The sequence below is a fragment of the Camelus dromedarius genome, chromosome 10 (assembly GCF_036321535.1).
Source record: "Camelus dromedarius isolate mCamDro1 chromosome 10, mCamDro1.pat, whole genome shotgun sequence".
Classification (NCBI taxonomy): Eukaryota; Metazoa; Chordata; class Mammalia; order Artiodactyla; family Camelidae; genus Camelus; species Camelus dromedarius.
In genome coordinates, this window is record NC_087445.1 from 68,395,519 (window position 1) to 68,409,211 (window position 13,693).

A 13,693-nucleotide genomic window follows, 5' to 3' on the forward strand; every position below is an offset into this window, starting at 1 on the left:
AAGTGATGAGGATGGAGGAGCAGCCCTGCCAGCCCACCTGTGGTTCTCCAGCTCCTCCAGCGGCGCCAGCGCTCTCCTCTCCAGGCTGCCTGGTGAGGCCACTCCTTCTCCTGCAGACCAGTCACCTCCCTAAGGTGACCTTTGGGAGGATTCAAGGAGAGGACTGGCAGGAAGCCCTCAGGGTTGTTTGCTGAGGCAGGTGCACTGCCACTGTGTCGCGGCTGGCCCTGCGGACAGAAGGGGAGGAACTGGCCACTTCACTCCCAGCCCCTTCCCTGGTGATGCCGTCACACTGCTGGGATCTCTGATCCCTGAAGGGCACCCGCCTGAGGGCCTGGCCTCTGAGCGCGGCACAGAGACCTTTTGTCCCTGACCTGGAGATGTGTCCTTTGGTCTTTCCCATTTCCCAGGCCAGTGCCCCCTATGCCAAGGCCAGGAGACCCTTTTCCACTTCTAGATTGGAGGCTGACTTTACCTAGCTCCCCCTGGGGTCTCAGCCAGCTTCCAGGGGTGCAGGAGGCAAATCTGAGGTGGAGCCACGTGGTGATGGAGGGCCAGGGAAGGGGTAGGCGGCTGAAACGGGGGGGGGGGGGGGGTCAGCTGAGGCTGGGATGGGAAGAGCCCTGAACCCTAGGTTAAGGGGCTTGCTTGGTCCTTATCCTGTAGGAGGTGGGACCACGTTCCCCCCAACTTTCTCCATGACAGCTGGGGAAGGGGGAGGAATCATCTGGTATCAACGGCTTAGCCACAGTCAGTGCCTTGGTTAGTCAGGGATTTTGCAAACCTGTGTTCTTGCAGGTACCTAAGAAAAGACATTATGTGGAACCCCAATGTATAAAAGCTGGGCTGTTCTTTTTTGAGGCGCCCTAAGCTGTCTTCCCCTCTTGTTCCTAAGGATTCTGGGTACCTGTCATTTTCAAGCGCAGCCCAGGGAGGGGGATGTGGCCAACAATAGGCAGATGGGGGGGTTGGGTGCTTACTCTGGGTTCTTGGTCCAGGTCTCCCTCCCCAACGCAGCCAACAGATGGCAGGTTCCGAGGCTCTGCCCTTGCTAATGAAAGGTCTGTGTGGGCGAAGTTTCAGGTGTCTCCTTGAACTTCTTTCCTGGAGTCTGAGAGCCTTCAGCATCACCGGTGACCTGCAGCCCTGCTCCATGGACCTGGCAGGCCTGTGCATGCCTGTGACCAGCCTACCTCCAGCCCTGCTTTTGAGGGGAAGGGGCTGAGCTGGGCTCACGGTTCCAAATGGTAACAGGTTTGGGAGTGGGCCAGGGGTCAAATCCCTGACTGCTCTAAGCCCCGCAGCCTCTACCCCTACAAAAGGGTATGCTAAAGATGCCTGAGGCCACCCCTTCCCCCAGAGCTTCCTCAGGACACAGGGATACCAGCCTTCTTGCCAAGAAGATTTTATTGAACGCACACACAAAATTCATCCTTGGATTTGCAAATCCAATCCAGCAAGTGAAGAGACAGCAGTGCTCACATGAACATGGAGCACATGCCACCAGCCCCCAGCACAGCCAGGGAAACAGGAGTGGGCTCTACTTCCCTGCGGCCACCCAGCACCTCTTGTCTTATACTCTGCCCCATGCTGTCTCCCCCAGGTGGGCTGCCCTGTCCCCGGTGGGGCTCAGAGGTCTGCCCAAGATGGGTGGATCTGGAATCTCTACTGAAACACCTGAGTGTCCTAGAAGTGTCCACATGGCCCAGACATGACACAGCTCCGCCTTCTGGCAGCCAGAGGACATTGCCGGGATTTAGAGAAGACTTGCCCGAGGGGCTATGACTCAGGAAGGGGCTGTGTGCTGGGCCAGCAGCTCTTCACACCCCACAGAGCGACCTTCCAGGCCTCACTCCCCCACGTGTCGGGATGGCCTCCCAGCGCCTCAGACACTGACAAGGCTCCTTGGGGTTATGGGGGCCTCCAGAAACCCCCGTGCCCTGTCAGACACCTCTGAGACTGTGGATCTGACCACTCACAGATAGGAAATGAGAAATCAGGTCAAAATGCTCACAATTTCCTGCATGTCTCAGATGGTTGTTTTCTTAAATGGTTGGGCCATATTTTAACTTGGTTTATTGAAACTAGTCAACTTCAAGATTCATCAAATCAATAAAGTAAAAAGGAAAAGAAAGATAAAAGAAACAATAACAAAACATTTCAATTTAACTTTGGTGATGTTGGCCTCAGGAATTTCTATGCTGGCAAGAATCACAAGGTGGGCCGGGAGGGGGTTGCTCTGAGACCTCCTCCTGCCTCCTGGCTGCGAGAAGTCAAGTTTGCCCACATCCTCCCAGGGGCCTGGAGAGGGGCTCAGCGCCCTGCCCACTTCTGCCCCGGGAGCCGGGCCGCTAGGACCCCTGCGTCAGTCCACGGTGTTAAGCTTGGCCTTCCGGTTGGAATCTGGGTGCCTGCTTCTCAGCTCTGCCCCTGCAGACGCACTGGACAAGAGGCTGAGCCCCGTCTGATAGTTACTTGAGACCCAGAGAAGCTGTGGGGACCAGAGGGAGTGTGTGGAACAGCAGCCTGGCTTCTCTGCCCGATGCGCTCAGATTTTCCTGTTGCTAGTTTTTCTTCTACAAATCAGAGTTGCTGGTGCTCCTGGTCCCCATGTAGGGCTGGCTGGAGCGGGGTTTGGCTATCATGAGGGATCCCGAGGGTCCCTCAGCCCCCAAATTCCTACCAAGCCAGAAAAACTGAAGTTTGGGAGTTGAGTTGAAGACTCAGGAAAGGACGAGTGTGCATATTGCTAGAGAGGGTTTGGATATGCCTCACCAGATAGCTCCTCCGGCCTGGGAAGGGGGTGCCTTACTTCAAACTCCAAACGATGTGCACCTTGTGCAGACGAGCTCGCACTGAGGGTCCCACCGATGCCTGTGCCCAGCGAGGTGGGGTGTTCAGGGCTGAGCTGCAGTTGGGACAGGAAACAGGGCTCGGGAGGAGCTGCCTTGAGGAACCCTACAAGGCTCCTGGTGGGAGGTTTCCAGAAGAAGGTGGGTAGGACGTGGTCTGGGGCAGTCATTAGCCCAGCCGTCCTCTTTAGTGCAAAACCCAATCGTGGGTGCAGGGGAAGGGTGGTGGCAGGGCAGGGCAGGTGCCCAGGAGCTGGGTCGATTCCCAGGCTGGAACTGGTGCCATTCTCCAGCAGCCAGACCTCAGAGATGAGCAGTGTGGAGAGGAGGAGGGGCGGCAGAGAGGGGTCCCATCCCTTCCCACCAGTAGAACATGGGCGGAAACAGCGGCAGGGGAAGCAGGGCCAGCCCAGAGCTGCAGTGGTGGGCAGCACAGCCTAGGTTGCCCCCAGCCCTCAGCGCCTGGCTCACTCGAAGGTCTCCCACTGCTTCCTGAGCTGCTCCACTGAGCCTGGGGCGGGGGCTGGGCTCACATCTTGCTTGGTTTTCTGTAACAAATCCTCAAAGGGGTCTCTGGCCTCTCGTGGAGCGGAGGGCTGCAGTGCTGGCTCCAGGCCCTGGGAGGGTCTAGAGGGGAGGAGCGGGGGATCTCCAGGCCTCAGGGCCAGCCCTTGCTTGGCCTCGGCAGCCCTGGCGCTTGAGCGGGCCAGGGGCAACGTTCGGATCCTCGAAGGGGTGACTGCTGGGGGACCCAGGGGCTGCAGGGAGTGGGCACCCATGGGCATCTGGCCAAAGAGGTTAGGCATAGAGAGAGCAGACAGGTTGGGCTGAGATCTGTGTGGGGCACAGAAGCCAGAATTGGACAGCAGGAGGCTGGGGGCAAAAGCTGGCCCCAGGGGAGCAGGAGGGGCCCCGTAAGGCCCAGCTGGTGTGGAGACCAGGGGCATGGCAGGCAGCGCTGCTGGCACAGATGGGACGAAGGGGTTGAGTGATGGCTGTGGAAAGGGGGTGGGGGTCCCCATGGGGGGGAAGCTGAAGTGAGGGGTGAATGGGGTGGCTACATTTGGGGCCATAGGGCCTGGTGGAAGGGTACTGCCTGACCAGGCTGTGTTAAGTGGGTCCAGGAGGGCCAGCAGGGTGTCACTGCTGGTGCCCGCAGCTCCTGGGGCCAGGTTGAGTGGCTGGAGCAGTTCGGTGGGGTCCTGTCGGGCAGCACTGGGGAGGAGCCCTGGGAATGGGGCTGAGCTCAGGGCAGCCCGTCTCTCCCGCTCTGCCTGCAGCTGCTCTGAGGAGAAGTCGCCGAGGGCAGTGCTGGCAGTGCTGGCAGCCTGGAGCTTGGCTGGGCGGGCAGTGGGGGGTGGGGGCACGATGCCCAGCTCCGGGGTCTTCCTGCCCTGGGGCCGGGGGATGGTGATGCTGCCCAGAGTAGGGGTGGGCATCTCTTCCTTGTCGCTGGGATTCAGGATGCCATTCCGGTTCTGGGGCCTGCAGGGCAGGGCCGGGGAGTTCCCGAGCATGGCTGAGGGCTTCTCAGGAGAGGTGGCCAGGGGCTTGCTGGGGATGGCCATGTCGTCCTGGCCCAGGCTCCAGAGCTTGTTGTACGGGTGGGCGAGCTTCAAGGCCCCCGGAATCCCGCGGCTCCTCTCACCCCTGCCTAGGTCCAGCCTCTGTTGGAGGGAACAAGGGAGGCAATGACCACAGGCTGACCTGGGACAGACTGGAGGCAGCACATGCCCGTTCCCTCACCCCTCTTGTATGCCAGCCAGGCAGACAAGGGGACCATGGTCCCAGGAGTGTGGCTGAGCAGCTCCCTGGGACCCACAGCAGTTGAGTCCTTAGCCCAAGTCAGCGGCACAAAGCAAGCCCAGGTCTTTTCTCACCATGTGGCACAAAGGGACCCCAGAGAAAGCCCTTGTCTTTTCATACCAAGTTGCCAAGTAGTTTGAGGAAAACGGCTTCATCTACTGACTGTCTACTGGCCGGACCCTTTTTACTTTTCAAAGCTTGTGGGCACTTTCAACCATCAATGAGCCCAAGAGGTCAAATGAGGCTTGGATCTTGGGCAAAGGCACCCTGGAAGGAAATAGGACTGGGCTCAAGTCCCAGCTCGGCCACTTAAAGGGCCCACAATATGGGCTTCACGTCCCTTCTCTTGGCTGGAGCTCCTGCATCGGCAGCGTGGGAAAAGCAGTTCCCTGCAGAGGGGCACGCGTGAATCATCGCCTGTGTGGGTAGTCTGTGAGTTCCACTGTGTGGCCCAGTGACTGCAGTGTTGGCAGCCCCCACTCACAAGTGAGGAAACTGAGGCACAGAGAGGAGATGTGATAGAAAGTCACGGTGGAAGATCAGGGGTCACACGTGAATATCCAGAACCCAGGAACTTTGTTCCACAAGCTCTCCACAGAGATCCCAGTTCCACCAGTGGCCACAGCCCTGCCTGGGGGTTGGGCTGGGGGGGTCTTGGGGAGAGGGAGGCAGAGCACCAGCCCACCTCTGATGCACAAATGGAAGTGGAGGGGGCAGATTTCCATCAGGCTCCAGCATCTCCTCCAGTGACCACTGTGAGGATGGTCTGGCCACTGGCTGGCCCAGCAGGGTTTGCAGTCAGAGTGACCCCAAGCATTGGCTGAGGACCTGGGAAAGTCACTGTTTCTCCCTTGGTGTCTTTCACTGTCACATGGGGGAACCTGCTTCATGGGCACAAAATGCCCCTGCCATGTACCCACCCCACCCCACCCCACCATACCTGATAGTCAAAGGTCCCTGGCTGCTCTCTTAGGTCTTTGGGGGTCCGAAGGTCCTCCAAGCTTTTGGCCTGGCCCAGCGGCTGCAGTGGGACCTCCATATCGAGACCGCTGAAGACATCTTCCAGGAGGTCAATGCTGGCAGCCCTGTCAGGCGGCACGGGGGCCGGGCCCAGGGGCTCCCGTGTGCGCTGCTCTGGACTCTCCGCCTCGTCTCCTGCACTGTCTGACTCCTTGAGTGTCCGATATGGCTGTGGCCTGCGAGGAGGCAGAGCAGGCTGGATTCTCCCACTCAGAGCTGCCCCAGGAGGGGCAAGCAGCCCCCACCCCCAAGAACTTCCAGGCCTTGACGAGTGCACCTGTGAGTCTTGGGACAGGAGGGAGTCTTGGGACAGGAGAGTGTCCTGGGTCCCCATGAGGGCAGGCGTCTGGGCAACGGGACTCTGACAGACTAGGGGCTGAGTTTGGGTTCTGCCCGCTGTGGGGCTGTGGGCAAGTTCCTTTGGCTCTATCTTGTTCTGGGGGGGCCCACTTAGTTTCTCCCAAACCATAGGACCCACTGTAGAACTGGCTAGTGGGCTTGAAAGCCATTCATATAAGGCATGAAGAACGGGATGCGTCTGGGAAGGGAATAGGCAGGAAGACTCATTCCTGAGCCCACTGTCTGCACTCTCACCCCTGCAGCAGTCAGGTCCTGGGAACAGCTCATGGGGAACTGAGCTGGGAGAACTCTCCCCAGGGCAGCTGCCCAGCACACCCCAGGATCCTCGGGAGACCATCTGGGCCTCGGCCTGTGCTGTCCTTGGTTCCAGCTCTGGTGCCATCTCTTGCTGTGGGACCTTGGGCAAGTCACTTAACCTCTCTGAGCCTCAGCCGCTCTCCTATTCCAGAGTGCACCTCCCTTGCAGCTGTTGGTGGAGGTTTTACAAGCAAACACAGTGCCTGGTGTATAGCAGGCGTGCCGAGGCTGTTAACAGCATTCCATCCATTCATGCATCAAAACCTTGCAGCCAACCCAGGTGCAGGTGACACAGGGTGCCTCCCACTTTCCTTTCTCACAAGCTTGATACCAGGAGCACCACTGGGTACATGGAGAATGCTGCCTGGACAAACCCTGACCTCTAGTGGAGCCAGGGCCAGAGCAGCGTCCCACCGCCTCTAACAGCAAGGTTCTGGCTCCTGGATCAGGCAGGAACTGCCCAAGGTTCTCGTAAAGTGGGGGAAGGACGCCACCTGTTGGTCCCAAAGGCTCACTTGCAGGAGCCAGGGCAGAGGACAGTCAGCAGAGGGAGAGGGCTCAACTAACAGTCTTGACTCTTGGCAAGGACTGCATCAGACTGGACTAACTCACTGAAGCCATACAAGCAGCCCATAAAGTAGGATTCACACCCCCACCTGATAGATGGGGAAGCCGAAGCTCACAGAGGCTAAGTAACTCACCCTGTGTCACACAGCACCTGGCAAGAGGCAAAAATGGAAGCCAAGTATGAGACTTCTAAAGTTCCTCACTTGTTCTAACTAAGCCATCTGCCCAGGCCCCTTTAACCAAGTTTGAACGCAGTGAAGGAGATAAAGAAAAGTCAGTGAGCTTCTTACAGTTAAGGAAGTAAGTGTTCTTTAGAAAGAATTCATTTTGTTTGAGTTAAGAAGGCCATGTCCCTTTTAAACACACACAAAAGCCTATACTTTTCATAGATCATGGCTCAGGGAGTGAGCTTTATTTTAAATAATTAAGGCATCAATTAATTTAAAAAGAATGTGCCTTGCTGGACTCTGCAGCAGGGGAGTGCTTGGCCATCACCCACAAGGGATGCCTTTACCAGCAAGGTGATTATAAGTTGATACATGAATGAACATTTCTTATTCCAGTGATGCTATCTTTATTTTAATTAATAATAGGAATAATAACTGATACATTAAGCCTATGAGATCAGATATTATTGCTGAGGACAAAGCTTTTCTGCTAGTTTTAAAGAAGATTCACTGTTCAGACCAGGCGGCATGCGAAGCTTGGACAACACTGGCTTAGGCCACTGCTCTCTAAGTGAGGGCAACAGGAGGGGACTGACTTGCCTGTGGTCACAGGTGAACTGGTGGCAGCAAAGGCCAGAAACCTTCTCCCACTGTGGGAGCAGTGGCAGGAGCAGAGCTGGAAGGTTTACCAGGTGCCCCAAGGAAGCCACAGGCCAAGCCCAGGGGAGGGACTGGGAGCAGGGAGATGGTGAAGGGGACTGGGAGGGGGAAGGTGGGGGGCGATCCCTCTTCTGTGAACCAGCTGGAACGGTTCACTCCCCGAAGTGTTGCTGTGGGTGTTCAAAAAAGGACACTACCCTTCCCTTAAAAGCTTCCATTAAAAACACTACACAAACTCGTTAACAAATAAACATAGATCAAAGCTGTCGCTTTGCTCAATCCCAGCTCTGGAAAGCTTGTGGTGGGGTGGGGGCAAGAACCAGCAAAGAAAGGGGAACCAGCAAAGCCTAATTCTGGGGGTGGCTAGATTGTGGTGAACCTTCTTTTTCTCTTTTTTTCTTTATTGCAATTTGTAATTAGAAGGAGGCTTAGATTATAAATAATAATGATAAAAATTATCTTAAAATCAGGCAGATCAGTAAAACGTTTGGATATGCCAGAACTAATATATACGTTCCATATCAGTAAACTTTTTTTTTTTTAAGTTAACATCTGACCCCCCCATCTCCACGGCTTTCCAAGATGTGCTGAGATAAAGCAAGACTCGGGCAGCAACAACCAGGCTAACAGTAGCCACCAATTCCATTAACAATCAAGTGCATTTTCCCCACAAGGCACGAGACCGATGCCCCCGTCTCACACCTTTAGAACTCAGTCACCGCTGTCACTTTACCCCGTCATCACATCCCTGTGGGGCTGGCAGAATAAAAAACCCTGAAAGGAGGCACACAGAGGTGGCATCTGCCCTGCAAGTTGGCACCGGGGCACCAGAAGGCAGCAGCTCCAGACACCTTTCCCCACACACAAGCGTAAGCAGCACTGGCCACCCCCATCCCTCCAAGTGGTCCCGGAGAGTCACCAAGCTGAGCTCAGGGAAATGGAAGAAGAGAGAGACCATTCAAAGGGAGTGGAGAAGAAAAGGCTTTCGGTGAAGCCAGAGCTTGGGCCCGCTTCCCGCTGGCATTCATCGTCAGAGGAGTCTTCGGAGAGGAAGACAGCATAGTGTCGCAAGGGCTTTACGAGGCTGGGGCAGAGGAAGACAAGAGAGAAGAGAACAGTTAGGAGACATCTCAGGAATCCACGGGGCCAGGTGGGAAGGAGGCCTGGGGCTCAGCGCCTGGCCCGGGCCTCCCTCTGCCAGCCCAGGCAGAGGCTCCCTGGAGAAGACCTATCGGGCCCCACGGTGAGGAAGCTGGTCCCAAACAGAAAAGAAACAGTGCGTTTGTCGCTGGTGTCAAGAACCTTAAATGCATCTAGGACTTCAGATTTCCACTTCCACTTAGATAACCCTAAATGCAGCAACAGATTATGCACAAAGATGTTTGTTACTGCTATGTTTATAATATTAAAACATGAGACAACCTAAATTTCCACAGTAGGAACCTGGTGAAGTGAATTATGGTACAGTTGGCTGAATATTATCCTCTCGTTAACTATAAAGTTCATAAAGAAAAATCTAAAAATCAGGACACAGAATTGCAATTATACCACATTCTTTCTCATCTGCTTATGGAAAAATGCACAGAAAAAAGACTGGAAAGGGATGTGTCTAAATGTCAACAAATGCTAGTGGATTATGGGTGATTCCCCCCCCCCCAATTTTATTTTTGTTTTCTTCTACATTTTCTCCAATGTGCATATCTACTTCAATAATCAGGAAAAAAAAAGTTAAAGGAGAAAGTGAGCCACGTGGAGGAGCACTCGCAAGAAGGCCCTTTTCTGATTAGCGGCTGCTCTCTGGAGTCTCCCTCAGATGCCTCTTCAGAGAGTCTTTTTCATCTGTGATGTGGAAATTAAATATTCATTGTTATAAAAAATATATCTCCCTTGTCAGCCACCTGTGAGCTCTACCTCTATAAACACAAACATATACACAGCCCAGAGAAACTCCACGCCTGCTCCTATGAATTATACACCGATTGGGGCCCGTGAGAGGTGTGTGCTCAGGAGAGGGGAGCTGGACCTCTGAAGACCTTGGTTCAAATTCTGGCCCCACGGCTGCTGTGGGCAGCCCACGCCTCTGCCCTGTACAGCGGGCTGGGCTCACCTGAGGATCCCCAGGGGCGATGGTGAAGTTTGGGGAGGTGGGTAGGAGACACAGGGTTACCTGATGGGGGGCTATTTCCTCTCCTCCCACCCCCTAGCCAGAGCCGTCTCCTTTCTTTGCCTTATATGATGCAATTCCTTTCAGGTTTTATTTCAGGAAGGGGAAACGTGTCCAAAAAAGTGCATGGGAACCAGGGCTGGAGGGTAAGCGAGGGCAGCAGCCGTCCTGGGGGACTGGGAGGGCGGATTGTGACCTGCTGCTGCTACAATCCACCATCACCAGGGCTAAGCCAGTTGTTACCCAAGGATATGCTGTTCTTTTAAAAGTGGAACCAAAGCTGGCTCCCAGAGCTGTGCGTTCCCCAGCACTGGCACACCTGAACCCTTCAGTTCCTCACATTGTCCCTGGAAGTGAGCCAGGCAGAGTTTTGCCCTTGTATTGAAGGGGAGGTCAAGGCTCAGAGAGGGGAAATCACTTGCCCAGGGTCACACAGGGAGGAGGTCACAGCACTCCGTTCCAAGGCTGCCTTGCCAGGTGTCAGGGACAAGACGTGTCTTGGCCCATCCTGGACTGGAGAGAACATTTGCCTCTGGACTCAGGAGAGCGGGCAGGAAGATGATGTGACTTGCAGAAATGAGCCTGGCCAGCACGGGGCCAGGCCACCCAGCTCCTGCCATGTCCACCGGGACATAGAACAAGGCCCAGCAGAAGGGCCACTCTGCACACAGACGCTGGAATTCTGCTCTGAATCACAGCCCCAGCCTTGTCACTCTGCTGCTTCACGCCGGTAAACCTGCTACTCTGAACCATGATTTCGCCGCAGCTGGCTGTGTGGTGAGCAACCCCACCAAGTAAAGTGTCAGCAATTCAAACGTTCAGGCGTTTGCAGGATGATTTACTTGCCTCATTAAGTTAGGAGCACCCACTCTCACTCGGCAGCACTAGACTGTTCTCACGAGCAGGTTAGGGTGCAGGGGGGCAGTCACCCTGCCTCAGGTTCCATCCTGGGGAGCTTGTGGAACATTCTGGGGGGGCAGGGTGAGGGCTGCCCAGTCTGAGCTGCAAGCAGGCCAACCCCATGCTGCCCGCCTGGCCCCGCCCACTCCCACCCTCCCCTCCCGACCACCTGCCTGTGTCAAGGTGCACTGACTGCCCTTAGGCTGGAAGACTCTCAGGAAGCCATCCTGGAGCTCCCAGCAGAGTTTTCTTTCTAGATAGAGTTCGCTTGTCCTTGGGCTGCGTGGTTTAGCCCTTCCCACATAGAGGGAACCTCCTGCAATTCTATTTGAGTAGAGGCCCTCAAGGGCAGGGGCCTGGCCCGTTCTCTCTTCCTGCACCAGAGCACAGCAGTAGCGCAGAGGAAGTTTGCAAGGGAATGAGCGGGAGCCCGCGGGCTGGGGAGACAAGGCACCGCCCACGCCCGCTCCACCGCTCTTCCTGGACCCCCGCCAGGCACATGTCCCTTTCCTCAGCTCATGGCTGCAGTATGAGTGTCTCCCCTCTGAGCTCCCAATCTGTCTGCTGAGGTGCTGAGAGTGGGACCTGTAGAGTGGGACCATGTTTGGGGGAGGGGGTGTTAGGTATATAGGGGCGGGTGGGAGTCTCAGAAGAATGTCTAATATAATGTCCACAAGTAGGCACTGCGGCGACTTTACATAGGTTATTTCTATCTCTCCCAACAGGAAGCAGGAAGGTGTCACTGTATGGATTTCATAGAGGGTGAGAATGTCATGAGTCCATCCATCTACTTGTCTGATCATCCACGTAGCAACCAAGAGGCACCCCCGGAAGGCCTGTAGTGAGCACAGCCAGTGTGAACTGAGTGCTGGGAATCACGGGTGAAGAGGAGAGGTGTGACCAAGCCACCTGGCCAGGCAGTGACGAGCAGGGATTCCAATTCCTCTTTCTCCTGTCCACTAGGCTGGCAGTAGATAAATACGAGGGAGACCCGCACCTCTACTTGGGTCAAACTGAATGAGTCTTTGGGTGGCCCTCAAATCCATCTTGAATGCTTTTCCACCACCCATTCAAGCACAGCTGGCTTTGACAAGAAAGCAGAGAGCACAGCTTGGCACATTAGCTGAATACCACTAAACCAGCCAGGAACGTCTGGATTCACATGAGAGCAAAGAGCCTTTGTGCTGGACTGGCCCCTGGCTTCATCAGATCAGGCTGCTGTAGTTCCCATCACTGTCAAAATCCAGTGCCTCCCACACGCAAGGTCACAGAGGGCACCTGGGGGTGCGGTGGGGGAGAGAGGGAGCCTCCATTTCCAGCTCACCATTTCCCTCTCCAGCTGGCTCTCCTAGCCAGGCCAGGCCAGTTGGGCAGTAGCTTCAACAAGAGGCCCAGTGTCTCTCACGAGTGATGGAGCACCCAGATGAGAACTCTCCAAGTGGCTTGGTCAGATCAGAGATCCTTCAGGTCCAGGCTGTGGGCCATGTGGAGGATGATGATGACACCAGCAGTACTTACAAGTGTTGGGCTGAATGCTGCCTGGACAGTTCCTCATTTATTACTTATCACATCCTCATTTTGTAGATAAAGCAGCCAAGGCTCAGAGAGGGGGTCATTTGCTTAGTGTCACACAGCAGCTAACGGTAGAGCTGGGAATCTGGATTTGTCTGACTCTAAAACCACTTTGCGATCCTGTCTCTTCAGTTCTGTGGATCTGAAACAGTGAAATAAGGGGCAGGGTGTTTCCCCTTCTGTTTTTGATAAAAGGTTAGATTTCAAAATAAACTTATTTAAATTCAACTGCTCATGTTCTGCCGTGAAACATACAGTCAGATATTTGTCAGAGATAAAGGATGAACCATTGAATACGTCCAGGTTTAAATTTTTTATTAGCTTAAGGCGGAATATGAGAAAAAAAAGTGTACCTCTTCCCTCATTAACCCAATTCAGCTACTACCCTGCAGACTGCCACCCACCACTTGCCTGGATTTTATTACACACAAAGAGCTGTCTGTGAAAAGGCAGGTTGTGGCGAACTTGGCTACCCAGCGAGGTCTGCCGGAGTCTTGGCGAGAAAGAAAGGCCCGCTGTCCATCACGTTCAGACCCCGTCATCTCCCACGGCTGCTCCCGCCTCTGCCCACCTCATCTCGGCGCAGAGTTCCCATGCAGACGACTTCCTGAGCCCTTTCTAATGTTTGGTTTAATGTGTCGCCGGCTAGCGCGTGTGTGTGACAGTGGTGACAGGCGCGGCTGTTCCTTTTTAAATACCATGTCAGAGCCACGGCGTCAGGAAGCGGGGACGTGCTCTGTGGCTCTCTGCCGGGCCAGGATCGCAGGGCTTATTTTTTAATGAGGAAGATCTGCATCTCGAGAGTTTTTTCATGTGTCACATCGCATGGACAAATCAGCAGCACGTCACGCTGGCCCAAAATGAAATGCTGACAAATGTAGATATTTCAAATTTAATTGACATTTAAATGTACTTGAGATAAAGAAGGGAAAAAAATCAGCAAGGACTTGGTCTCCAGAGGTAACGAGGGGAGCTGGTGATCATTTTCTAAAGGATCATTTCACTCCAACACAAAGGATCTTCACTGCTCAATGTCTTGGTGGCTCTGGCGTCCCTTGATTGCAAGGCTCCTGTGAGGCTGATGAGCAGGGACAGGCCCCAGGACGAGGCCCATCTGTTTAGCCTCCCACCATCCTCCATGGCCCAGACAGGTGACCTTGGGAAAGTCATTTTACCTCCCAGAACCTCAGTTTCTTATCTGTAAAATGGGGATTCTACCAGCCTCCTGTTAGTCTTATCACAAAAGCTGAATAAAAATATTCCTGAAGGGCTTCACATGGTGCCTAGTGCATGCTCAGTTAAGATCCATGTGCCCCGTTCACCTGCCA

The 13,693-nt window shown here is 54.7% G+C and overlaps 1 protein-coding gene across 4 annotated transcripts in view; it reads right to left on the bottom strand.

Moving 5' to 3' along the window:
* Nucleotides 1-1,389: 1,389 nt before the first annotated feature.
* Nucleotides 1,390-13,693, bottom strand: part of DENND1A (DENN domain containing 1A) — a 470,496-nt gene continuing 458,192 nt past the window's right edge. For 2 of the 4 annotated variants that reach the window (XM_031450416.2, XM_031450417.2), the window contains 3 exons: nt 8,685-8,813; nt 5,599-5,854; nt 1,390-4,519 (listed from right to left, as the gene is read on the bottom strand). In XM_031450416.2, the coding sequence (XP_031306276.1) occupies nt 3,320-4,519; nt 5,599-5,854; nt 8,685-8,813 (1,585 nt within the window). In that variant the 3' untranslated portion in view covers nt 1,390-3,319. The remainder of the gene's footprint in view (nt 4,520-5,598; nt 5,855-8,684; nt 8,814-13,693) is intronic. The other 2 variants (XM_031450418.2, XM_031450419.2) reach the window with 1 other exon arrangement.